Source organism: Cibotium barometz, chromosome 49, assembly GCF_041138505.1.
Source record: "Cibotium barometz isolate CiBa-2024 chromosome 49, ASM4113850v1, whole genome shotgun sequence".
In the NCBI taxonomy this organism is placed as follows: Eukaryota; Viridiplantae; Streptophyta; class Polypodiopsida; order Cyatheales; family Cibotiaceae; genus Cibotium; species Cibotium barometz.
In genome coordinates, this window is record NC_141094.1 from 20,423,260 (window position 1) to 20,450,870 (window position 27,611).

General features: G+C 47.2%; 1 protein-coding gene across 2 annotated transcripts in view; it reads left to right on the plus strand.

The window, feature by feature from the left end:
- The window catches only part of FRS3 (FAR1-related sequence 3), a 55,808-nt gene that overhangs the window by 19,447 nt on the left and 8,750 nt on the right, over window positions 1–27,611 (plus strand). Inside the window, exons 2-3 of one of the 2 annotated variants that reach the window (XM_086786393.1) lie at window positions 3,358–3,528; window positions 8,784–8,888. In XM_086786393.1, the coding sequence (XP_086642519.1) occupies window positions 3,358–3,528; window positions 8,784–8,888 (276 nt within the window). The remainder of the gene's footprint in view (window positions 1–3,357; window positions 3,529–8,783; window positions 8,889–27,611) is intronic. The other variant, XM_086786394.1, reaches the window with a different exon arrangement.

The following is a 27,611-nucleotide window of genomic DNA, read 5'->3' on the forward strand; positions in this document are numbered from 1 at the left end:
TTGACTCCATCTGGCTTGCCGATCACTCCACCGGTCACTTGGCATCGCCACTTAAGTGCTTGGTGGTCTGTTTTGACTCGAAAACCCGTCCATAAAGAAAAGGCTTCCAATGTTTGAGCGCTATGATCACACCCAAAAGCTCTCTGTCATAAACCGAATAATTCCTTTTGGCAACATCCAACTTGCGGCCGTAGTAGGCCACGAGTCTATTGTCTTGCTAAAGAACAATTCTAATAGCTACATTGTTGGCATCGGTAATGATCTCGAAAGGTTCATCTCAAGATGCTAACTTTAGAATAGGCGTTTCTAAGGTTGCTTTCTGGGGTACACGGAATGCATCAAGAGCCTTGTCTATAATTGTGACTTTTTGCTTTCACCCCCTTAAGCAAGTTGGTGAGAGGTGCTACAAGGTTGGAAAACTGGTCAACATGTGTGGTGTAGGCCTGGCAAAGACCCACGAATGAATGGATCCTTGGGTGGTCTTAGGAATGTCCCAATCCAAGATCTCTTCAACCTTTGGGGGTCCAGTCGAATCCTGGAGGAACTGATAATGTAGCCCAAGTATTGAACCTTTGTAATGCCGAAGATAGACTTTTTGGCGTTGATGTAGAGCCCATTATTTCATAAAAGTTGCAAGACTTTCTCCACATCTTTCTCATGCTGCTTCGTAGTGGTTGAAAATATAAGTATGTCATCAAGAAATATGAAAACACAATTACCAGTAAGTACTATGAATATCTTGGACATCATTTTATTGAAGGTTGCCAGTGCGTCGGTAAGCCCAAACGGCATGACTACGAACTCGTAGTGACCACGCTCTATCTGAAAAGTTATTTTTGGAATGTCAGCTTAAAAAATGCGGACCTGATGGTAAGCACTTTTGAGATCGATCTTAGTGAAAAACTTTGCACCGTCTAAACGCTCCAAAATGTACTCAATCTTGGGCATAGGAAACTTATTCTTAATGGTGAGTTTTTTTAATGCGCTGTAATCTACACAAAGGTGTGCAGACTTGTCCTTCTTTTGGACAAATAGGATGGGTGCAACAAATGGTAAGGAAGATGGCTGAACAAATCGGGCTCGAAGGAGCTTAGACGACTGCTTTTCTAGCTTGCCCTCTAAAGTCTTAGAAAGACGATAGGGAAACCTTCTAGGAGGTTTCGCCCCAGGGACCAAATCGATATGATGATCCTCAGGGGACGAGAGGGTGGGAGACTGGGTGGGAGATCGTTCTAAAGCATAATGTCCTGATGTCGAGAAAAGAGATCTGCCAACTGAGGGAGATTGAAGATGAAGATGAGACAACTTCTATCGATGAGGTTGAGCTATCTAAGCATGAACATAAATCTGTGCTCCTTTTGCGTCCTTGCGTGTAGCTCGTTGGGGCTGGAGATGAGAAATCAAAGGAATGCCAAGAATGCTCCTATCCCCACGAATCATGACAGGCTTAGGAAAACCTTTACAGATAGTAAAAATGTCCTGTCCGCGATTGGGAATGGGTTCATACTGGCGAAACCACTAGATTTCTAAGATCATGTCACACCCCAAAAGAGGCGAGACAATGAAATTTTACTGGAATGAGGCCTTTTGAACCTGGAAAGAAAACTGTTGTGTTTTTTGAGAGATGTGGGTGCGGAGACCAAGTTTAAACCCGTCCACATCCAAATGATAGGGCACTAAGGTACAACTCATTTTGGTAGCCAAACAGGGAGAGATGGCATCCTCAGAATTGCCCATGTCAATAAGGACTACAAACTGGTGACCCTTCGCAGAGCCATAAGCTTGGATTAGGCTTTTTTGTGCAGCCTCACCCTCACCCTCCTACTTAGCATCAAATGCCACGGATGGCATGGGATGCATAGAAGGTAAGAATTGAACTGCATTGGTGGTAGTATGCAGTGCTAGTGCTGGAGGAGCGAGATATGAAACTGTGGAAGAAGGCTACTTGGAAGCTTGTCCCGCTTGCCATTTCTGACAATCCTCCTTTTCGTGCCCCAATGTATGACATAAGAAACAACGGTTCTTTGTCTCGTACTTTCTTTGCTCTTCTGGAGGAAGATAGCCTCTAGTGATACTTTCTTTAGCCTTTTAGGGTTTTCTTAGGTGCGGATTCCTTATCCTTCTTACCCCCTGAACTAGCGTCTTTAGAAGATAGAGTACCCTCTCCTAGCTGCGAAGAAGACTACTGCTATTGGGTTTTGGTACTAGACTGTGGTTGTTTTGGCTTGCCTTCGTTCATCTTCATTTCTTCATTTTGAGCAAGAGTCAAAGCCCGGTCCTATGTGCTAGCTTCGAAGTTGCAAACTGTGAACTGAATGTTAGGATCCAATCCACGAATGAATTGATCCATCTTGGCCCGCTCAGATAACCCTAATTGTTGTGCTAAAGTGATAACCTTACCGGAAAACTCAAGCACGGGTGACCCGTTTTGTTTGAGCCCATAGAACTCATCTGCCAAGTTGGTCAAATAATGGGGAGGGAGAAATCTAGTCTTCAGGTCATGGACGAAGGTCTTCAGCCCAAGGAGGCGACAACAAGGACATGTGCGCATGTTCTTCAATGGAGAACAGAGCATTAGAGATCGGAGCAATCCAAGGTTGTGGGAGAAAGTTTTGAAGACAAGATCCAAGTGGTCAAGAGTGCCTCAAGTTTTGGAAGTTGGATGCCGAGGATGGAGCCCACATGCAGTAAAGGGATGCTGTCAATCATCCAAGATTAGTTGGATTCCCATCATCAAGCGTAGCAGGGCGGGATGTCTTATGCACAACATGTGGACATGCTTAATCCTCAGTTTTGGCTATGGATCCCAGGTTTGTGGGACATCCCATAGGCTTAGGTATTTCCTTTTGGAGGTCATGTTGGCTAGGATCTATGTACATCTTGATACATATATACAGAAAACACTGCTACAGCAACATCTCTCTCTTTTCTTTGTTCATCTTTGCATTTTGCACAGTTCTTAAGACAGACAATTCATCCGCATGTGACAGTGGATCTGTGACACATGCTTAATTCAGAATCTAGAATGATGTTGCACCATGCAAGCTTTTGTACTCCAGCACACACCTGCAGGCACAGGCACTTGCACGTACGCACATGCATGCGTACTTTCAGAGCCTTTGCAAAAGAAGCAAAGAACACACGACAAGTACTCTTAGAACAGATAAGTCAGAGTGTGCTTGTGTGATTGAGAAGTTCATCATCTATTGAAGTTCTTGGCATCACAATTTTTGCGCTGGTGTTTCAGGCCTCAAAAAACCAACTTTTTGGCTCTTGTAAGATAATATATATATAGTATATCATTTTTAAACTGCTTAGCTGATGAGAAAATTGTGTGCTTGTATCAAAAACATACAGGTGTCGGAGTGTCTTCTGAAGCTAATCAGAAAGTCTGTGTATGAATCACTCAATCAAACTGATATTCAGGGGCTTTTCCCTCCAGACTTTCATCCTCGGTTACGGAGGCTGCTTGCAGATGAACTGCAAAAATTTCAGGGACATTGGAGGGAGGAGGCAGTGAGGAGCCAGGTACTGCATTCTTATCACAGGTGCTGATATCAGCTGTTTGTAGTCATAAGTACCAAGTTTTGTCATGGGTGTTCTTGTTCTGATTGCAGTGCCATCTTCCTAGTCGCTGAAAACTGAATGTATTTGAGTGTAACCTAGGCAAGAAAGGATAGGTCTGGCCAGGTTTTTGAGGTAAGGTGTGGCACGGGATGAAAAAAGAGAAGGGGGCAAAAGTTGGCTAGATTTTTGCCAGTCATATACATAGGTTTTTAGTAAATGGCAGATTTTGATCATCCAGGATTCTCTTTCCTCCACTTGTGAAGTTCTTCTGTGACAAAGGATGTGAAGATCATGACAGCCACATCAAGCCTACCCTTGCAAGAAACCTTCAGCATTGCGTTAGAAAGTTGTAGGGAAAATGCTGTGTGTGTGTATGAGATATCCAAAGAACCAAGTTTTATTTTAGAGCTGCAAATATGCTCTATTCTTGCAAAGGAGCGTGTTGTTAACACACACACAAGGGTGATGGCTTTGAACAGAGCTTTGGAGGTCCAGAGAAGATGGTTGGTCGGTCTCAAAGAGGGGGAAGGTGTCGGTCAGGGATGGAGAGCGACTGCCATGGAGTCTCTAAGGGGATGAGCCAAATGTGATACAAAATCCAAAAAGAAGTGCAAATCTGTCACAAGAAAACGATGAGGGGTGAAAGAAGCAGGGAAAACAAGTTGCACAAGGAAGGGGAGGAGCCAAAAGAGGGCCGATAGAGAAAAAGAAGAACAGAAGGGAAAGGAGAGGTGGAAGAAAGAGAAGGGGCAAAGGAGAAATAAACTCATGGAGGCTGCAGGCAGACAGGAGGGTAGTACCATCCTCCTCCATGAGAGAACACAGAGCTGTGATAGAGTCCATCTCCTGTGGTCTCTGTCTCCTTGGAGTATGTCCTGGATCTGCAACTGACAGGTGGAAGGTCCAGATTTCTGGGGGCGGGGATGTTTGGCTCTCAGAAGGGATTGTGCTCTCTCTAGTGACTCCGCAGGGGTGTGGGAGTACAGGATTCCATGCTCTGGTATGTGGATGGCATGCATGATCCCTCTGTCCATTTGGGGACTGAGAGGTTATTGGATTCTTTCAATCTGTTGGCAACCTATGCCTCATGTGTCACCATTTGGTTCCCTCATCCGTCTCGACGACCAGTGTTTTATACACTAGGTGGAACCCAGGTGTGAACGGGGATCTTTCCACAGAAGAAAGCGAGAACATCAACCGGCAAGATTTTGGCCTGAAAGATGGCATCTGGGAAAAAGTACCATGGGATTTTCGCCACTAAAGAGAGGAGATAGTGTTTTCACACCCTATTAACAAAGGAGTGGACATATTATTACTTTTGGACAGGTCTACGTGGACAAAACAGGGCGCCTAGCTCCAGCTTGGGGAGCAAGTTTGGGGAAAAGCTTAAAAGTGGGGTATTTTAAGCAAGCAAGGCCACTTTTGGCAAAAAGGGGACATTTTAAGCAACCAAGGCTACTTTTGGCATCATGCTGTGTGTTTGGTATCTGAAGCAAGAGATAGAACCAGCAGCTCTCGGCCAGCCTGTAGTAGGCGACCAACAATAGATAGGAAGAATTCTGCTGTCGGCCAGCCCAAAAGAAAGAGAGAGAAATAGATAGTTGCTGCCCTTTCAGTATGGATAAGAGCCTGCATGAAGAGAAACTCGAGCTGCTGTGCTACTAGCGTCTGCGGGAGCCAGTCGAGAGAGAGAAGAGATAATTAACTGCTGCCGGCCTTTATATTTATGCGCATCCCCATAGAACAGTGAGGTTGCCTCTTCGTAGTCAAGAGGAATTGGTTGACTCTGAGTTAGCTGATGACATAGCCATGTTCTTGGAGGCTTCACAAATATGCTTATGTTCCTTCCGGGTAGCACTAGAGGAGTTCAGTTTGGCAGCAGGGGCACTCATTTATTGGCACAAATCTGTTGGTTTTTTAGGTTAGTCATTCATCGAGAGTTGCTTGGGGTGCAGAGCTTGGTTTTACCTGGATCAGTAGAGGATGCACTGCTAGATATTTGGGATGCTAGGTTAGGATTGATATTTCTCCTACACAGCAGTTTGCTCCGGTACTTATGAGTATCCGGAAGAAGCTTCTTCATTGGAGCTCCAGGAGATTAGATTTAGCTTCCAGAGCTTTGGTGTGGCTGATCAGGTATTGCTGCCTCACCTTGGTTTATTGCCTCTTGTTGGTGCTTCCCTCGTGCGTGCATTGGACAATTGCGGAGATTGATCCGCAATTTTCTCGGGTTGGGTTTGGATGGCACCTCAGACACTCGTGCTAGGGTAGCTTGGCTCACAGTTATTCAGCCCAAACGAGAGGGGGGACTTGAATATTATCGATCCGGATGTTCAGTGCAGGGCGTTGCTCTACAAACTTGTGGTTAGAGGTTTTCTACCAGGCACTGAGCCTTGGAAGGATTTTTTCTTGTATCAGATTTCTAGATGTACACCCCGTGTCGGGAGAGACTGGATGCCGAGCACACGATTTTTGTTCACAGAGGCTGATATTAGGGCACCATCTTCCTCTCTTATTGCAGCCATTGTCAGACAACGGAGAAGCATGAGATCTTTTTTGCGACAAAGGCTTCCTAGGTCTTTGGATGAGGCTGACCGACAACCTATTATGTGGAACGAGCTCATTAGGGATGAGGCCAGTCAGCCACTTGGTGCATCTTGTTATATGCAGTGGTCTGGATGGGAGAGATGTGCATACACAGTTCTTGCTTGGAAGACCTTTAAGAGTTTTCTTGAGGATCGGAGAGCTGCATCCATTCAGCATCTTAGGAGCTCTTGCATTCGTATTGATCAGATTGATGCAGCTATTCCGTATGAGTGGCTCTCTGGGACCTTTCATGGAGACCATCATCCGAGTTGGCTGGGAGTTTTTTCGAGGATAGTCATACCTCTGGAGGTCATTGCTCTCCCGGGCCTGGAGGCTCCAAATTGCATCCTTTACTCTATCATGCTTGGAGGGAGATTGAGGAGATGTAGTATGGAGGAGATCGTCCCAGATACTAGGCTTAGTCCAGTGAGGATTGTTGGTCGTTCGGGGAAGCATTGGTTCATTGACCCTTCTCAGATAGTGACTCATGGCTCTTGGTGTTTGTGGTTATATGGTGGCAGTCCTATTAGATATCTTCAGTGGGATCAAGGAGAGTGGGAGTGGATTGATGCCTTCGATCCTTTGAAAAGCCTTCCTTTTTTCAATTTCACCGTCCGGAATGCCAGGCTTCTTCTCACTCGACAGATGCATAGGATCTCTATTCTCAGGTCTCATTGGGAGAGCTATGATATTTCTCTAGTGATACAGTGCAGATATTGGCATAGACTTTGGCACTCATACAGAAGGAGCCAGATCTTTCATTCCCCACCAATCAGTGGAGATCGGTTTTCGGTGTAGCACCTTCCTGCCCTAGGTGTGCGGTAGATTCTGAGACTGTACAACATTGTTTATGGGGATGTAGCACTGCACAACAGATTTGGGGTTCTATAGCCCAACTTATGGGCAAATTGAGTGGCCGAGCCATGCATGTGACTTGGGGGCCAGTTGCTTGGCTCTCCTAGTCTGGTCCGCAGCTTTTTTATGAGGGCAGTGGTACATATTCTGCTATTTTCATTCGTAGCGGTATTGCCCAGCATGGTTTATTGCAGGATGTCCTTCACTCTGATTATACACCCCCCAGACAGAGGATCGACACCAGTTGGGAGATTGTTGTCAGTATTACAGCATGGCAGATCTGGAGAGCTAGATGCATGGAGGCTATTGAGGGTGTCCAGATTTTTGGGTCTCAGTGCATTAGTACTATATGTGGTGATATCATCCAGTGGGCTCGTATTCAGTGGCCCTTTCGTTTTGCACAGGCAAAGTGCGTGATATTTATGCGTGAGTGGGACCATGGCATCTTCTTTTCCTCTAGTACCACAGTTCTTTCATGGCATCATGATGCTCCTCAGTGGTTGAAATCACCTTACATATTGTGGTGATTCTATTCTTTTCTAGCTAATAGCTGTGATTGTTGTATGTCTTTTTCATACTTAATAGAAGTCTCTTTTTGGAAAAAAAAAAAACAGCCCCTTCCTCATGCTCTTTCATGATTCAGCCCATGCCCCTTGAGAGTCGACCGGCTCTATAATTATGGTCCATGCTTTTCCTTTTTGAACAAAAGTAGCCTTAGTTGCTTAAAATATCCCCTTCTTGCCAAAAGTGGCCTTGCTTGCTTAAAATACCCGAACTGTCGAGTGGAATGCACCCGCCATAATAAAGAGCGACCGAAAAGACAATTATGCAATTATGACCTACAAAATCAAGTAGATAGGCTCACAATCCTCAAGTAGTCAAAAACACTTGGGTGCAAAGGTGTGAATAGTAGAGGAGCTCAACCAAATGCATTTGGAGTAGGGAGTAGAGTTGGCCAAGGTTCAAGCAGCTGGCAAGGCGGGCAAGTGGGCGGTTTTATAAGTCCTCATTGAGGAATTCTGTATGCCTAAACTAATAAACCCTAAGTCTATAGCTGATGTATCTCAAGACCATGCAGTCTCACAAGCTTACTATTAGGTTCCTTTTTCAATTGTTACTGAACTTGGCCTTAACAGACTTAGTGTTTGTATTGGTCTCATAGGCCATTTTGGCTTGGGGCAGAGCGACACCCCCCCCAAACCCCCCCCCAAACCCCCCCGCCCGCGCCCCCGCGCCCCCCCCCTCCCCCCCCCCGCCCGCCCGCCTCCACACCTTGCAACCCCTCTCCTTTCTCTACAACAACTCACTCTTGAGTTGGGTGGGCAATAGGGAAGCTTTTCCTTACCCTGCTAAGCAAGTCTGGACCGTTTTAGTTTGGTTCGTATTTAGTTTTGCATACCACCTGCTATTTTTTAAAGACACTTTGAATCATCACGTGGATGTGTCTTGGGCTTGGTTCAGTTGATGCAGGATAGATCCGTGGTATATCCTTTAAATTGCCAATTTTTATAATAATATTTTCTAATTCCAAGACTTAACTCAGTAAATTACCATGTGTCTGGGCTAAGGTTCATAATTTCTTAGTAGACTAGGCCATGCAGTTGGTTTTTTCATAAAATAGTCCATCATGGATCGAGCTATAGCCCTATGCAAAGGCATTGTTGGCATCTGATTGGATTATGTGAAGGTGTTTGTCAAAATGTTGGCTGAGACTTTGAAGTGGAGGGTCAGGCTGTTTTCAATCTGCTATTTAAATGTTAAGTCGAATTTTGCAGGTGTCTCTGCCACGTTTGCATGCTATGACATGGGAGACGGCTAGCTTGGAATGTGGCACCATTGACCAAGGCAGCAGCAGAAAGTTTGGGGTTGTCAATTTGAAAGTGTGTGATGCAACAAACTCTTAATGGCAATGTTTTTTTTCTAGAGTGCACATATTCTAGTAGTTCATTTATTTTTAAAGGTGTGGTGTGTGGATTGGAAATAGTGGTAGAATGTTGACAATCTTAAGAGATTTCACGGAATGGCCAATTTGGGGAAGTAATCACAAACTGTTTATGCTTCGTGGGGCGAAAAGACATGAAGAGCAGCTCTAGCATTCCCAATTAATACCGTGGATCAAGCACCCTCTTTATGGACCTATTGCTATTCTGCAACAAGCCATGTTAGTAGTAGAAACAAGGGCCAACTTACACAAGGAGCTTCATAAGAAGATTTCTTGTGCTTTCAAAGATAGAAAGAGAAGATCAAGGTTGAAGTTCTACTACTATAAATATAGCGTTCTGTTACAGTCAAAGAATTGAAAATAACAAACCTCCAAGGTTGAACTGGATTCTTGATAAGCCTCGGTTGATGTAATATGATTTGAAAATCTGCAGTTACCACATTGGGTACTAGTTCCTGTTTAACTGCTTTTAGTTTTTTTGGTGGCCTATAATGCTAGGAAACTCCTCCGTCCTTCCTGGAAAGGAAGGGTCCAGGGGTCCAAGTGCAAAGGAACGCCTTTCGCCTCTACTGCATGTGCTCTGACTCGCCGGTCAAAGGGCCCTCAGTGTGTGAATGAGATCCACCCATGTGGCTCAAAAGATGCTGATGAGCTCCCATCGCTGGCTGGTGCCCACTGTCATGGGCTCCCATGGTCGAACCGGGGCAGTGGCCACTGTAACCACGGAGATGCGGAGATGGGTGAGAACCAGTGCTAAGCCACTCTTGTGATCCTCATAAAATAAGGCCTGGCCTGCCTCTGCTATCTAGACAACTACACCCCATGTGACTGTGCGGGCAGCGCTCAAGATCAGATGTGAAGAGTTGGAGGACGCCTTGCCATAATTGCTGGGCTTTGGGCAATCCCAAAGGCAGTTCCGCTGGCTCTCCTTGGGGGGGCTGCACTGGTGGCAACTTGCCGGTCGCACAGCGATGGCCAGGCAAGTGCCAACTACGAGGCTTGTATGGGCCAGTAGCCAAAGAAAAAGTGTGCCAGAAGCTGCTCCATTCCATTGACGGCAGGGGTGTCGTGAATGGATTGCAGTAAAATCCCTCTACCCAGGCGGGTAGTGTAATCGAAGAAATGAATGTTGCCATCGGTGTAGGGGGACCCTGAATCACGGCATTACCACTCTCATGGGTCCCACTGCATGAACAAGCAGGCAGGTCTCCCAAACCCATAGATGCCAAGATGCGACGCCCCTGACCTCGAGAGGAGGGGGATCGATGGACCACTTCCGTCCATGGTGCTCCACAACTCGGATCCTCTCGGGGGGGGGGGGGGGGGGGGGGGGTGTTTATCTCGAGGCTACCACTGGGAGGGAAGCAGTTGGCCCCAAGGGCCAACCTCGAAGGTGCTTATGATGCTTCCATGGGAGAAACCAACATCGGGGGGTTCTTCTAGAGGGAGGAGTCCGTTCGGGGGAATGGCTGTGTAGATATCGAGGGTAATGGTGGAGGTCCCTCTCATGCCAAGAAGGGGAGCCTGCTAAGTGTGCTATGGCAGGCGACCCCATGAGAAATGAGACCGGGCATACACCAAGTGGCCAAAAGGGATGCGAAAGTAGGGGTTCCAAGCAAGGTTCAGTCCATCCTGCTCCTCCTGTGTGGTGGGAGAAACGTGAATCAGGGCTGGACAGAGGAGCTGCCATGTGTGGAAAAGGCTCGCAGAAAATCTATCCTCAAAACAGTGTCCTAAGCCATGCAAAGGAGCCTCAGAGAAGATCCATTTGGCATCCAGGGCCCCCACGAGTGGGAAGCCCTGAAGAGATACGGCTAATCAAGAAATCCTTCCGGGGTTCATCGCCTGGCTGGAGACCACACACATTCAACTTGCCCAAGAGGTCTGTATGAGCACGTTCCGAGCCATCTTGGCCCTTGCAGGGCGTCCATCACCGCCTGACTGGAGGAAGTTTTGGATCAATCTCTGAATCTGTCCAATGCATGATCGGTGAAAAGCCCACCAAGAGGTAATGTACCACATGGTGGCCAATAGAACCTGGTTGGCCACCACCACCATCCTTGCCAGTGAGTCTAGCTGTGCTCTAGTAAAGGAGCTTCCTCCGAATGCTCAGGAGGAGAGGGGCGATCTGCTGCTCTGCGGAAGTATCAAGGCCCAACTGGCAGCCCAAAATACTCCACCTGTCCAGGTATGTCTGCAGGGGGTTTGAAACACACGGCTGTACATGCTGCCACTTGCTCGGGGGTGGGCGGGCGGGATCTCAGCTCTTGATTTTGTGTACTCTAAGTGCTTTTAGTTACATAAGAAGGCACGAAAGAAAGTTGATGTATACATGATTTAGAGGAAGGGAAAAAGCATCCAGCTTCTTACATGGTAATGATATACTGTACCATTGGAACGACCTTTGCTAAGCAATGATGTAGCTGTACATAGATTCATTGGCGTTATAGTACCACTGGATCATTTCTTGCATGAGGTGTTCACTCAAGAAATTGGACACAAAACTAAGTATGAACTCGTCTGATCATCTCGAGTCTGATGGACAGAAAGAAAGTTATATTAAACGTCTTCAAAAGACCTAGTGGGTCTATGAGACCAAAAGTGATACAATAGTGTCCATGTAATCTCATCATAGTACAAAGAAAACAAAGACTAGAGCTATGAGCGGAGAATGTGAAATCTGAGCTATATGATACAAAGTGGGACCATCATCATACAACCTATGGAGCTAACCCCCAGGTAGGAGGAGGGGGCCGTCAAGGATATCAAGCATGCGGTTAGCTTGTAGAAGGCTCTGCAGATCCGCCGGGCGTGGGAAGGTGGCTCTGTGCCTCTCCAAGATCTCCTCAAGCTGGGGCTGATGTCTATGTTGCTGGCGAGGTCCAGGGAGTCTGGGGCATCGGGCTCGCTGTAGTGCTGTGGCTTGGTCTAGAGTCACGTCAGAGTGGGGTCTGGCAGGGGGTCGGGCACTCAAGAATGTGTGGCTCGATGGGGCTGTGGGTATGTCATCCATAGCTGGTGGGGCGTCCTCTCGTGGTGAGAAGAACTGAGTGATGGTCGCCTGGGGTCGGGGTGGGTGTCTCCCATGGGGTCTTGACTCCCTAATCAGTGAGTCTGTGTGGCGATGAAGCTGTAGTAGAAAGAGTCCCAGGCACTGCTGATCTGGGTAATCCACAATCCTAGATAAGGGTCTAAACCCCTCTCTGAAGAGACAGTGGAACCTCCCTCGAATCTCATAATATATGGTGCATCTGTATATGAAGTGATCCTCTGACTCGACCTCTTGCTGGCACATAGTGCATATCCTCTCCTCATGAGGTATCTGCATGGCTCTCCCTGTCTCTATCCTCAGGCAATGCGATGACACCCACAAGTGGCCCATTGCAATCCGCATGGCATGTGACATGTACATGTCAAGAGTATGAAACCCTCCTCTGTAAGCCTCATGAAAGTATCCATGTAGTACTGCCGTTTGTGTGAGATAGTGTTGTGATCCAGGCTGTATCCTGTATGTATAGTCCCAATAAATCATATATGATCACCTGGTTCCTGTCATCCTGAGAGAGCCTGATGAACGGGGAGTCCGGGTCATACTGGAAGGGGGGGGGGATCCGTCCTGAGTCCTTGCCTCGTGAACCAGGTGCATACTTGGCTATACCATGACTCGTGCCCATCTGCTGCTAGCTGTTGGGAGGACTGTAGGTGGAGCCTCGGGAGTCTCCAGGAGGGCATGGCATTGATCGTGTGAATGTATGCGACTGTCTGGAAGAATGCCTCTACTACCATGGGTGCTGCATCAAACGCTGCCAGGATAATATCATTTGGGACTGATGGTTTGCTGCGTATCAGACGGGAGAGCATCATGACCGGAGGCCTCTCTATCCTCGACCATTTGGCCGCTGTAAGATCAAGTGCCGAGAAGGGTGCTCCATACATCAATGCTAGAGTGACGAAGGTCGGAAGGTGTCAAATAGTCACATCTTGGTCCTCGGCTCTTGGAAGTGGGCTTGGAAGCATTGTCTCTCCATGAGAGCAAGAGAGGCATACCCTCGCATCAGTCTAGCCTCTGCAGCATGGCTCATCGAGAAGACCGGTCCTGTAAAAGTTAATCCCAAGTACACATATGAGTATGCAATCTCCACTGGGCTGCCCATGTAGGTGAAACTCAGTGGAGATGTGAAAATAGGGGATGTGTTGAAGACCATAACCTTGGTTTTCCTAAGGTTTACTTTGAGATCCCGCTGTGCACAAAAGTCCTGTAACGTGTCAAGAAGCCTCTAGAGAGCCTCTGGAGAATCTGCAATCAACACAATGTCATCAGGATAAAGTAGTATGGAAACAAGGATGCCTGCTAGTGATACGCCTCCTCCCCCTCCTCTATCAATGAAGGCCGAAATCTTGTCATGTAGAGGCCAAAGAGAGTGGGAGATAGTGGGCATCCTTGCTTCACTTCAATGGTACTAGAGATCTCCTCTGATAATCCTCCAGGGCATCTCACGTGCCCTATGACTGACTCATATAATGCCATGATCCCCCAAATCATGTCTGATGGTACCCCCAAATCCTGGAGTCTCTGCAGTAGTCTGGCTCGACGCGCTGCATCAAATGCTTTGCGGAAATCCACAAAGCTACAGTAAACCCGTTGGTGTTGTGCTCTGGAAGGCAATACGTGACTGTCGGTGAGTAGTGACTCCCAAAGCAACCTCCCGCTGTAGTCGGGCTCTTGTCTCTCTGCACTCCTCATCATACCCGCTGTTCTGGGGCATACACCTAGAACGCTGTCTCTGTCCAGGCTGAGTATGTGGATATGCCTCTCTCGCTGCATCCTGTAAAGTCTTTGTCAGTATATGGGTCAGCTCCTCCAAAGGTCTCCCTGGCTCCTCTGTGTACAGACGTCTATAAATCCCATCTCTGTAGACAGCATCAGTCTCTGAAGTAAAAGTATATCGAGTGTGATCTGCCCCTCATGTCCTCTGAGCTATGGTAAAGTGAAAAGAGATGGTCAATGTCAACAATGCATGATCCACTACTACCCCAATGGGCCGAGATCCAACTATGAAGTCCTCAATGCATGAAACAAAGCTCGGCATAGCCATAACATAATCCACTGTGCTAGCACCATGTCTATGTGGAAAGCAAGTAAATCCAGCTGCTGAGACGGAAACCTCTGCAAGCCATTAAGTATGGCCAACCCATGTGCAGTCCCCATATCTACCAAATATCTCCCATACTCTGTGCACTCCACATCCTGTGAGCGTCTGTCTAATCCCATATCCAGAGTGTCCAGCTCTCTCAGCATCTCCTCTGAGGTATCATAAAAGGCTGTCTGGCGGTTGTCCGTCCGGGCATTAAAGTCCCCTAACAGGATGATGTCTCCATCCCTAGAGAACTCCCATATGTCATCATCTAGCACAGAGAAAGGAGACTACCCTCTAGGTGCTGCATATGTCGGTGTACTAGGAGCAAAATAGCATATGGCAATATACAGATCTGCCTGTGTCGGCCCTCAGTCTCACCCACATATATCTGGCCTGATCATCTCTCTGAACGATGTGTAGAAGCGGTTGCAGCTCCTCCTTGAAAAGAACTGCCACCCCCCTGATCCTCTACTACTGTGTACCGATCTCGTCCCTACTTTGCAAGCTATCTCCCATCTATATCCTGTCACGTGTGGCATCATCTGACCAGGGGCATGGTGAGTCTCCGAGTAGAAGACTATATCTCTATCTCTAAAGCTGTCCTCAAAGGCACCTACATCAAGTCTGAGGGATCCATTGCAGTTCCAGGCTGCGAGCTTTAATTTGGTCCCATAGGTCTCGCACCGTCATGTAGAGCGTCGCTCCAGGATGACCACCCTCCCTTCTCTATAAAATGCTATCTTTCCGTTTTCTCTTGCCGCCCTAATCTCTGGCATGACTTCCTTCATATGTGCAAGATGTGAAAGAGTAAGATCGTCACCAAGAAAAATGCTTGTATTCTTTAAAGTGGGTCGCCTCTTCAAGAACTCCTTCTTCGCCTCAATAGAGGGGAAGCGAAGTATGAGAGCTCTTTCCTTTGATGTTTCCCCGATGCCTCTGCTTTTTTTGCCCACTCTCCAGGCTTTTGCGTGTGCCGGACTGTCAATCCCCATCAACACCATAAGCTCTTTCACCTCCTCTTCAACTTTATCCCCGTCTTTAAGGCCGGTAATCCTCACATGCAAAGCACGTGTACGTCTTCGTTGTTCCTCTTCCAAATTCATGTTAATGATTGTAGGTGTAGGGGTTGTTATCTCCTTACCTTTACCCTTCTTGGCGACCTCTATCCACTTCTCCGCTTCATCCATCTTCCTTTGAGTCTTGGTGATGACTTCCACCCATGAGGAAGTCTTTGCTTCGTGTTGCTTCTCTTCTTCCTTAATTGCCCGTACTTGTTCCTTGATAACCTTGAGCTCTTCTATCATGGATGGCTGAATTTCACCTTCTTCAAGTCCACCATTTGCCTTAGCCTCTGCAAGCTCCCTCTGAAGAGCTGAAATTACGCCTTTGAGCGTGTTGACTTCCCCGTGAAGGTCTTTGACTTCTGCTATGAGGTCCTCCTCCTCCTCTTTCCACCGCTTACCCTCATTGAATACCATTTGGAGAAAGTTGGCTTCTCCTTCCACCATCCCTCCATCTCCGCCTTCCATTCCTTCATGTCCTTTTCCACATTTGTTATCCTCTTGTTTGTGACCATAAAGGTCGCCTTCGTTGGGTTGCGCAAAGGGGAAGCCATGGAAGAAGCGAGAGAGAGAGAGAGAGAGAGAGAGAGAGAGAGAGAGAGAGATTGCAGATCTGAAATTCAGAAAGTGCAGCCAAACCCTAAAACGCAGATCTGCGGCAGAACATCTCCATGAGAGAGAGAGAGAGAGAGAGAGAGTTATGTTGCTGCCTTGGGGGCCTGAGGAAGGGTGCGTGGGAAAAGGGACGTGGAGGGGCTAGCGGATAGGCAGACGGGCCAGCATAGCGGGAGAGAAGGTGGCGGCGAGCAGGGGCGCGAACAACGGCGAGCAGAAGGCGGTGGTGAACAGGGGCAAAGCGAACAGAAGGCAGCGGCAGTAGCGAAGCAAAGAGAGAGAGAGAGAGCGTCAGCAAGTGGGGCAGTAGGCGGGAGAGGGCGAGAGAGAGAGAGAGAGAGAGAGAGAGAGAGAGAGAGAGAGAGAGAGAGAGAAGAGGCGAGGCGACAGCAGACGGGCCAGCCCAGGTGGGCGAATAGCGAAGAGAGAGAGAGAGAGAGAGAGAGAGAGAGAGAGAGAGAGAGAGAGAGGCGACAGCAATGGCGAGCAGGTTCGAAGAGAGAGAGGGAGGCGACAGCAGGTGGCGAGCAGGTTCGAGCGACTAGGCGGCGAGCAGGTTCGAGACAGCAGGCGGCGAACAGGGGCGAGCGAACAGACGGGCCAGCCCAGGTGGGCGAACAGCGGGAGGGGGGGGAGCGCGGGCAGGCAGCGGGAGAAAGAAAGAAAGAAAGAAAGTTATATTAACGTCCACGGGAGGCCGAATCCGGACCTATGGGACAGATCAGGTACATCCATTTACATTCCACTCTGGGTGTCGATGCCAAAGAGGCATAAAACTGAAAAAAAAATAACTCAAAATGAACTCTTAAGACTCTTAAGAGTTTAAATTACAATGGGTTCTATTGCATCTAGTTCGAAATTGAGGTTCAAAATAAAAATAGCTATATTTCATCCATGGATGGATTTGCTCTTGAAGGGGGGGCGCAGGCGGAAGCGAACAGAGGGAGAGAGGGGGGGGGGGGGGCGCAGGCAGGCAGCGGGAGAGAGAGCGAAGGGGGGGGGGGGCGCAGGTGGAAGTGAACAGAGGGAGAGAGGGGGGGGGGGCGCAGGCAGGCAACGGGAGAGAGAGCGAAGGGCAGGCAGCGGGAGGGGGGGGCAGGCAGGCAGCGGGGGAGAGAGAGAGAGAGAGAGAGAGAGAGAGAGAGAGAGAGAGAGAGAGAGAGAGAGAAATGAAAATGAAATGATATATTAACGTCTTCAAAAGGCCAAAATGACCTATGAGACCAAAAAGGTTACAACAATTGGTGGATCTGATACAATGTCTGTGTAAGAAAAGCTAAAAACAACTAACTGAAACTGAAATAACTGTGAGGGGTACTAGGAGCTCCTAATGGATAACATCTGGGAGGAAAACTCTAGCAACAAAGGTAAGCATCATACACATCACTATCCAAAGATGTCTCTCATCGGTCGATGGCGGATATCCTCAATGTCCTCCATGGTGAGTACTCTGACTGGACGTCTCCCATGCCGTGCTAGTATGGTCCTGATCCTCTGTTGTAGTCTCCGCCGGTGTCGAGATGGGCCTCTCATCTTGGGGCGCCTGGACGGCCCCAGCTCTATAGCCCGATCAATCAGTGTACCTCTAGTGCGGCTATACTCTGGGGCTAGCTGCAATGCCTGCTGGCCTGACTGCTCAATCTTTGGTCGAAAGAAGTCTGTAATCTGCCTCTGTAGGTGTGTCTCCCTCTCTGATCCCGTCCCTCTCAAGAGACCCTCTCTATGTCTACGAAGCTCCAGCAAGTATAATCCAAGGCATCTCTGATCCTGGTATCTCATGACTCTAGAAAGTGGTCCGAAACCCTCTCTAAACAGGCAGTGAAAACGGCCTCGTATCTCATAATAGACTGGACAGTGACATATGTAATGTAACTCTGTCTCTGGCTCCATCTGGCATAGCTGACAAATCCTGGCCTCAGCTGGTACTCCTCTGAATCTACCAGTCTCAATCTCTAGCTGGTGTGAGGATGTGTGCATCTGACCAATAACACACCGTACCCCATGAGAAAGATGAGTATCCATGTAGCTGGGTCTAATCACAAACCCATCCTGCGTGAGCTGGAGAAGATGATCTCTATAGAAAGCCATCTTCGTACCAAGCTCCTGTGTCGGCTGTATCCATGTCCTCCTAGTGTCCAGCTGAATCAAGTCCTGCCTGATAAGTCTGGTAATCTCTGCCCGTGTGAGAGAGAGGGAGGGTGCATCCAGGGAGTACTGAAATGGAGGTAGCCTTTCCATACTAAAGCCATGCAACTGGAACCAAGCTGTCATCTGTGCATACCAACATGATCCGTCTCCCTGTGATGCCAACTGTCGTGAAGACTCCAGGGCTAAGCGAGCATATCTGTCTCTAGGGAGAGCCCAAGTGCTATGTATAAAGGAGACTGATCGAGTGAGTGCCTCTACCACCAATGGGGGGGCAGCCATCCTTGCACGGATAATATCATGTGGTACGGAGGCCTTGGCCCTAATCATCCGGGAAATCATAGAAACCAAGGGCCTCTCCATATGTCTCCATCCATCAGTGCTACCAGCTCGGCTGTGGTGATCCACTGAGGGTCCCCATATCTCCACTCCATACAGCATGGCTGAAGGGACCAAAGTGTCAAAGAGCCAGAGCTTTGTTCGAGGTTCCTGAAACTGAACCTGCGAACACATCCTCTCTAGTCTCCCCAATGCTGCATAAGCTCTGGTCAATCTGGTCTCCGCTGCTCTTCTCAAGAAAATAGTGGGCCACTGAAAACCACACCAAGGTAAGTATATGCATCTGTATACTCCACTGTCTCCTGACCATATGTAAAGGTGGTACTGACCTCCTAACCCACTGTGCTGTGGTGTTAAACACCATCACCTTGGTTTTACCAAGGTTAACAGACAATCCACTGTCCTGTGCAAATGTGTGCAATGCATCCAAATGACGCTGCATCCCCTCTGGAGAATCTGAGATCAGCACAATATCATCAGCATACAATATAGGCGGAATCCATGTCCCTGCTAGCTGTGCTCCTCTGTCACCCTCCCGCTCTACATAGTCTGAAACCTCATCCACGTACATCCCAAATAAGGTGGGAGAAAGGGGGCAGCCCTGTTTCACTCCAATAGTGGAGTGAACCATCTCAGATATACCCTTGTCCCACAACTGTCCTGTATAAAGCCACGATTCCCCAAATCAGCTCTGTGGGCACTCCCATCTCCTGTAGTCTGCGCATCAGTCTGGCTCTCGGTACTGTGTCAAAAGCTTTGCGGAAATCCACAAAGCAACAATAAATCCTCCTGCGATATAATCTGCCCTCCTCAATAATAGCTCTGAGTGTCAAGATATGGTCAAGAGTGGAGAAACCTCTCCTGAACCCTGCCTGCCCTGATGCACGTATGCCCTTTCTCTCTGCCCATCTACTCAACTCCTGCTCAAGAATAGATGCATATAATCTAGCCAATGTGTGACCAATCATGATGGTACGATAATTCCCAGGAAGCATGGGATCCCCTGACTTGAAGATAGGCACAATCGTGGACATATTCCAAGTCTCAGGAAAACCCTCACACATGGCTCGGTTAAACATCATAGCAATAAGCTCTGCAAGCATATCTCTGGCATGAATAAAGTGCTCTGCTACCAAACCATCATGATCATATGCTCTCCCAGTCCTCATCCTGTCAATAGCTTTCTTTACCCATCTCAGCAGTAAAGAAAGCACATGTCTCTGGGCATGGCTCCGATGGGTCTGGCAGGGGCGGCTGTCCTACTGCTGTGTACAGGGATGCTGCATACTCACCCCAAATCTCTGTGGAGGTAATGGCTGGTGATGGTGAATGCTCATGAAATAGTCTCCATGCCTCGCCTGAGTCCCGACTCATAAATAACTGATACAAATCCCTCTCTAACTGAGCAAGATAAGCCCTCTTCTTCCGTTGCACTAGGTGCCGGAAGGTAATCCGTGACTGTCTGTGAGTGGTAACACCCATGAGCACCTCTCTCTGTAATCTGATCCTCATCTCTTTGCACTCCTCATCATACCAACTGTTCTGGGGCATGTTCCCATATCGTCTCCGTGTAGGCTGACTATGGGGATATGCCTCTGATGCTGTAGCATGAAGCGTATCTATCAATATTTGAGTGAGCTCATCTAATGGCCGTCGCGGCTCCTCGGCACATAAGCGTCTGTATATCTCATCCGTGTACACGGTGTCAGTCTCCCTCGTAAAGGTATAACGAGTGTGTGTGGAGACCTGTCCCAATGGAGCGGTGCTGAACTGAAATGTGAGAGTGAAGGACAAGATAGCATGATCCACTGCTATTCCAACCGGCCTAGTGCCTACCATAAAATCTTGAAAAGAGGGAATGAGACTGGGCTGAGCCATAACATAGTCCATTGTACTAGCACCATGCCTATGTGGAAAGCAAGTGAAACCGCCCGATGTCGGGAATCTCTGTAGGCCATTCAGGATGGCCAATCCATGTGCAGTCCCCATGTCTATCAAATACCGCCCATACACTGTATGTTCCTCATCCTGTGATAGTCTAGATAGGCCCATATCCCTAACATCAAGCTCCCTCAACATCTCCTCTGAGGTATCATAAAATACTGTCTGGTTATGGGCGGTCCTGGCATTGAAGTCCCCTAGGAGAATGATGTCACCATCCTTGGAGAACTCCCAAATATCATCATCCAAAATAGAAAAGGGAGACTGCCCGCTAGGTGATGCATACACTGATGTACTAGGAGCAAAATAGCATATAGCAATGTAGAGATATCTGCCCGTCTCTGGCCTCAGTCTAACCCACATGTACCTAGCCTGCTCATCTCTGCGGACTATATGTATCAGTGGCTGTAGCTCCTCTCTAAACAATACTGCCACTCCTCCTGAGCCCCGTCCTCTATGCTCTGAACGAGTCTCCTGTCTACAAGCTGTCTCCCATCGGTATCCACTAACATGTGGCATGGACTGTCCAGGAGCCTGATGCGTCTCACAGTAGAAGATGATGTCCCTCCCAGTGAAACTATCCTCAAAAGCCCCTACATCAAGACGTAGAGATCCATTACAATTCCAAGTAGCAACTTTGAGTGTAGTCCCATAGGTCTCGCGCCGTCATGAAGAGCGCCTCTCCATAATCACCACTCTACCATCTCTATAGAAGGCCACTTTCCCTTTCTCTCGGCTGCCCTTATCTCTGGCATAACTTCTTTCATGTGAGCAAGTTGCGAGAGTGTGAGGTCGTCTCCAAGAAATATTCCCGTCTTCTTGAGTGTAGGACGTCTCTTCAAGAAGTCCTTCTTCGCTTCCGTGGAGGGGAAACGAATGATAAGTGCTCTCTCCTTAGAAGATTCGCCACCACTACCTTCTCTCTTCTTTCCCACTCTCCATGCCTTTGTGTGCGTGGCTTCAATGCCCATCATAGAGAAGAGCTCCTTGGTTTCCCCTTCCGCATCATCACGGTCTTTTAGACTGGACACTCGTACATGTAAGGCCCGGGTCTTCCTCCTTTGCTCCTCTTCAAGGGTCATGTTGATGATGGTGGGAGTGGGGATGGGTGGCGACTCTTTACCTTTCCCTTTAGAGAGAGAGAAGAGAGAGAGAGATGATGAAATGAAATGGAAAATGAGAGAGAGAGAGAGAGAGAGAGAGATGATTGTACGACTCAATATAGATTGAATTGATAAAACTCAATGATGTCTGCATGGAGGGGATAAAACTGCTCTCCCTCCTCCAGAATAGCATATGGGGACTTTCTAGGTGGGAATAACATACTGCAATGTGTATACATCTCTCTAGTGTGACTTGCAACCTCACCCACATAAAGCGTGCCTCTGCGTCCTTGTGGACTAAGGTGATCATGGGCTGTAGATGTGTCCTGAATAGTACTGCCACTCCGCCAGACCCGTGTATCCCACCACATGTGCGTGTCTGCTCTCGGTAGGTGGATGCCCACTCATAGCCTGAAATGCGTGGTAGCCCTCTCTCTAGGCTCTGGTGGGTCTCTGTGAAGAAGATAATGTCCCTCTTTGTAAAAACTTCTCTAAGTCCCTCAATGTCCGCGAGCATGTAAATTAGACAATGAGAACATGTTGGCTATCAACCTATAGCCCCATGGATGATTGGCTTAGAGAAAGTCTGAGCTGGTGCTGCGGTTGACTTCTGGAAACAACAAGAGATGTTGCAGTTTGCAAGAGAGAGCGTAAAAAGTGTGCTGGATAGAGCACAATTTTTGGATCAGCTAGAGTCCTGGAAGAAGGCCAATGGGTTTACTTGAGAATTCCTAAAGCTTCTGAGATAATGTCTCCGACATATTCTGGACCTTATATGATCTTGCTTACAGATTGCATCTTCTGGATGGAGTACGTGTGCACCCTATCTTTCATGTTAGTAGAATGAAAGAGATGCTAGGTGTAGGAGATAGTTTGGTTTTTGAACAGGTGTTGGGATATATCGGTGCCTCAGTGTGTGTGAGCAGCCCCTCAAAAGGCTTAGATGTGTGTAAGTGTGTCATAGCGTGTGAACCCACCCTTATATGGATAAGGGTACATTAAATAAGGGTCAAAGGCAATCAATCAAATCCTTGTCGTGCAATCACCTCTCACTTTAGCATCTCTTTCACTCTCTCTCTCTCTCTCTCTCTCCCCTTCCATCATATCGATGGCTACCTCCTTCGAACCACCATAGTTAGCAGGCCGTACAACCAATTGGTATCAGAGCTGGTTTTCACTCTGTGTTAGGGTTTCTGCATCTTCCATTCCTACTTTGCTGTCCTGGCCTGGTGACCCCTCTTGCACGCCACTTTGGTCCTTCCATCTATCACCAACGCTGTTGCACGTATCGGCATCAGTCACTTGCCCAATCCATTACTTTTCTATGAGGTTTTATAAACCTTATCAAAATCATCTTCAGTCTTCAGTCGCACATCGTGAGCACTGTCTACACCTGCGTGCTTCTTAGCCTCTCCGGCAACTCGGGTGCTTGGCTTCTGCGCCTTGACCTTCCTGCTAGTGCATCTGGTCTCCTCGGGCGTGTTCGACTGGAACCTCCGCCAGCCAGCCACTAAGGCTTTTTCTTAAGCCTTAATATATTAAGGCTATTAAGTCTTAGCAATATATTAAGGCTTATTAAAGCCATTGTATAAGGCTTTTTAAAGCCTTCGACTGCAGCTCGCCAGTCCCCGTCAGAGCCCACCGGCCGACTTGTGAACCTGCCTCAGCTCGACCTACAGAGCGACCAACACCTTGGCCTATCATCATCTTCTTCATCATCAAAAGCAGCTGAAAATCCTAACTGCAAAAAAAAACCCTAATTTTTCAGATTGGAGATTTTCAAAATCAAGTACAAAATTGCTTAATTAAAGTCTCCAGCAATCAATAGAAATTGGGAGTTTTCAAATTGAAACCAAATTCATCAAATTGAAGCTCTTGTACAAAAATTGGGGATTTCTTTATATGTATGTATGTGTGTATCTGAGTTGATTGTTGGAAATACTCAGTAAACAGTGTGCTAAGCAAAATGATGTATCTATGTGTGTTTGCCTTCAGCTTTATAAAAGGTTTCCTTTTTTTTTTTCCTATATCCTAGATAGGAACAAGGGGGTTGACTAAGTGCTAGCCTCGCTACCTCAGTCTTACCCTAACTACCATGGCACGGGAGGTGCAGATGATGAGGTAGGGTGGATAGGGTAGGTGGTAGCAACTTCTTTTGCTTTCGGGTCTCACCACCTTCGTTCCGAAGGGGGGATTGTTGGGATATATCGGTGCCTCAGTGTGTGTGAACAGCCCCTCAAAAGGCTTAGATGTGTGTAAGTGTGTCATAGTGTGTGAACCACCCTTATATGGATAAGGATGCATTAAATAAGGGTCAAAGGGTTTGGCATATTGAAAGGGCTATATATGCAAAGGCCTTGTACTTCATTTGATATAATCAATCAATCAAATCCTTGTTGTCGTGCAATCACCTCTCACTTTAGCATCTCTTTCACTCTCTCTCTCTCTCCCCCTTCCATCATAGCCACGGCTACTCCTTCGAACCACCATAGTTAGCAGGGTGTACCAACAAGAATTCAACTATCTATGTTCTCAATGAGCTGGTTGCGGTTGTTGATTGTTAGGAAACAGACCCTTAGAAATAGAACAATTTCTAGGTGGTTGGTTAGATGGCGAGATTGTGCAGATGAAGACAACACTTGGAAGAATGTTACTTCCCTTGGACGCCAATATCCAGATTTTGTCTCCTAGTCTTCCTATTGTTAGGAGGGGAAAGAATGTTATGTCCCGTGTTTGGGACATAATGAGGCTAGTATAGAGGCCAACCGCGTGGTTTACTTAGTGTGAACTGGTTATGGACTATATGGTTGGGTTTGTGGCTCATTTGTGAGAGAGTTCATTTGTGGAACTCCACCTTGGGAGAGGAGCCCCCCAAGGGACCTAGCATCTGGTTAGCCCACCCGCTAGCTGCACCATTGATAGTCGTGAGGATTGGGGTGCATGGTATGGGACACACTGGCTTTGAGGGTGCGCCTTGGTCTCTTGCTCGATATACATGGTTTGGAGCCTATGGTTGGGTGGCATTCACCTATGTTCTCGTGGATGTGTGTACACTGATGGAGATGTCGTATGTAGATTTTAGTGGCTCGGATGTGCTTCTTGAAATCAGTTGTGAGTATCGATCTTGGGTGAACACACATATAAGTGGACTTCTTACTTGGGGTGTTTCAACCAGTGTGCATATGCACTTAAAAACTTGGAGAATCACCCATTTGCTTTCTTCTACACCATGGACATTGCTAGGGCCTTCACAGTACACCACGTGTACTAGATGTGATATGCATATGAGCATTGCCCAAAGTCCATACGGGCATCACCCATAAGTCAAAGTTACTACTCTCAAAGAGTTGTCACACCATGTCATTGGACTCCTTGTGGGCACCCCCCAGAGATCTATACACATGTTCAAAACCATGCCCTTGGACTCCATATGATCCATATGCATACTATCACCATTTTGGGCATCTCCAGAACTCATGTGCATGGATGGGCTTTGGATGCCCAAAAGATCAAGAATGTACAAGCTTTGGGAATGGGGGATTATCCAATATAGAGGACGTAGCATGGTTCAGGCACACCAGACGGTTTCTTGGACACAGAAATGGGCTTTGGAGCTCAAGTGTCAAGTGGAAAGTATGTATGGTGAACTCTTGGGGATTTAGGACAAATCGAACAGGTTTCTACATGGTACTTACATGTATTTCTCATGTGGTGGAACTCAAAGAGATCATCTCCTAAATTTTAGGAGAAGTTGCTATTTTTGTCAATCTCTGATAGAATTTCCGTTTGTGTCATTACCTCTGGAATTCGGTAGAGATCGGGGATTGCCAAAGCACCATTGTGAAATTAGCTATCATCTAGGATATTTTTAGAGTTGAACATCCATCAACTTTCAGTTCCTTGTGAAAGACAATGTGTGCAGGTTGTAAAACCTCTTCGAGCTCATCCACTTCTGGTGGATCCAGAACCGGCTCCATTGGTGTCGGTCCCACATATAGCCTAAACAAGCTCACATAAAAAGCATTATGAATCTTCCAATGATTTGGAAGAACAACCCGGAAAGCAACATCATTGATTTTTTGTAGGATCTAGAAAGGCCCATAGTACTTGTTGGAAGGATTAGGGTACTTTCCCTCTTTTCATAGCCTCTTCCAAGGTGTGCCTTTTCAAATCCTGATTGCCTTCTTTGAAGTTCAATTGCGTTCAACTGCCTTCTATGCTCATGAGCTACCTTTTTATGCTTTGCTTGAGATCGCTCTTATGGCTATCCAAACTTGTTCAAATGGAATGTACAAGTCTTGGACATACTCATTATAATTCACCCCGCTGGGTGTAAGCATGTATTAGGCACCGCCTCGTAAATAACAATCACTTAAAACATTTTATGAAATGGAAACAACACAAAACATAGACAAAGCTGAAAAATGAAATATGCTTAAAGACACCACATTGGGACTGGAACCCGGGCGCCCATCCCCCTCCCCCCCCCCCCCCCCCCCCCCCCCACAAATACCAAGTATATTAGTGGAGTATTTTATTTGTACAATGTTCCACGGGCTATGATTGCCAGATTTTCCATAAACAACAAATACCAAACAGTGTTGTCCATAATGATTCCGTCGATGTAGAGTCTACCAGCAACTCCCCACCTACCGCTGGAGTGAGGCAATCTCGAAACTGGTGTTCCGGGTCCATACACATCACTGGGGTGCCCGTACTAGCGCTTGGATTGCGTCCTCACAATGATGGGAATGCTGAAACCGAAGAACTGGCACCGGTGATCCCTCCCGACTACGAAAGCAAGAAGAAACGGAGTTGTATAGATGAATTTGTGTCGTGTAAACATCAAAGGATTGGTCACGGGCAGCGCCCCAAAAGCATAAACATGCACTATGGATGCATGCAACTGTCCTAAATCAGCACGACCATCAAATCAGACTGTCGAGCAGCATGGGCAGCACACGGAGGTCGAACAACAACAAATCCAGCCACTTGTTGATGAGGTGGCAACCGAATAGCCGAAAAATTGATGTAGAGGGGTGTCACAGGGCGCCTTCCTGATGAGGATCATAGCTATGTGCTCGGTTTGCAAATGATTGAATGTAGCCTCCTCTATGAACAGAAATGACAGAGAGCTTGGCGAAGATGACAATTCTATTTGTAAGAGAGGGAAATGAGTCGTCCATGAATTTTTAGTTGTCCATCCCAAACTTTGGCACATGGGTGGTCACCCCTCACTTACGGGGTGCATGTAATTCCACCGGTCGGTTTGGACTGCTTGGTTGAACACAATGCTAATCAATACACTTAAATACAGTGAGATTTAATGGACAACAAGCTCAATACAAGATGTAATTTGCAAAGCTGACAAGAGATGCGCAATGAGCCGGAATGGTTGGGCTCTCCCTCAAATACAATATATTAATCTTGGAGGAATCAGGTGCATAGTGTCATGGGCATTTTTGACCAGATTTCCATGCTAGTGCGTATGAATACAATATTGCAAACAGTAAGGTTGTCGGTGAAGATCTGCAACTCACACTACTCTCTTAAGTGCCCATGTTCCCTGCCATCTGCTCTCTATTGTTCCACCAACACATGGTAGTAACAATCTTCAAGAGAGCACGTAGGACAAGAGAACACTACATAGGATATGTGAACATGGAGTCTTGCTCCTCTATCCTGCTACTTGCTTCCATAATTAAGTATTAAAGCCTACCAATTGCAAGTAAAGTCGATGACAGCGGAAGTCTTCGCAATGGAAGCGTTTGGAGTGTTGAAACCTTCAATATGTCGCGATCCTTTTCAACAAAAGTCTTCAAAAGGATGAAGGGAACCTTGGGAAAGCTTCCCCTACCGTTCAACTTGAGAAAGAAAGGCTAAAATTAGAGTTTTACAACAAATTTAAGAGTTGTTTTACTGAATTTTAGTCATTGGGAGTGTATAGGAGAGTGAATACTACCTGGAAACACTCTTGGAAGCTTGGAAAACACACTAGCAAGCTTGGATATGGAGTTGGGAAGGAGGAAGTGCAAAAAATACAGCCAAATGGCCTCAGGCCTCATGAAGGGGGGCGCCTACTTCTAGAGAGAGAAGGAAGAGAGATGATGAGATGTCCACCTTGGGTGTCAGGCAGAGAGAACAAGTGACTTGTGGTGCAAGGTGGGATGGACACATGGCTGGTTGCTCTCTTTGAACAAAGGGGACAAGGTTTGGGTGGTGGGCATTGAGCTTTGTCCACCTTGGAACATCAGTGTGTGTGCGAACAGAGGGCTGGTCATATTTTATAAGTGAGTTTGACCGCCCAAAACTTAATAAA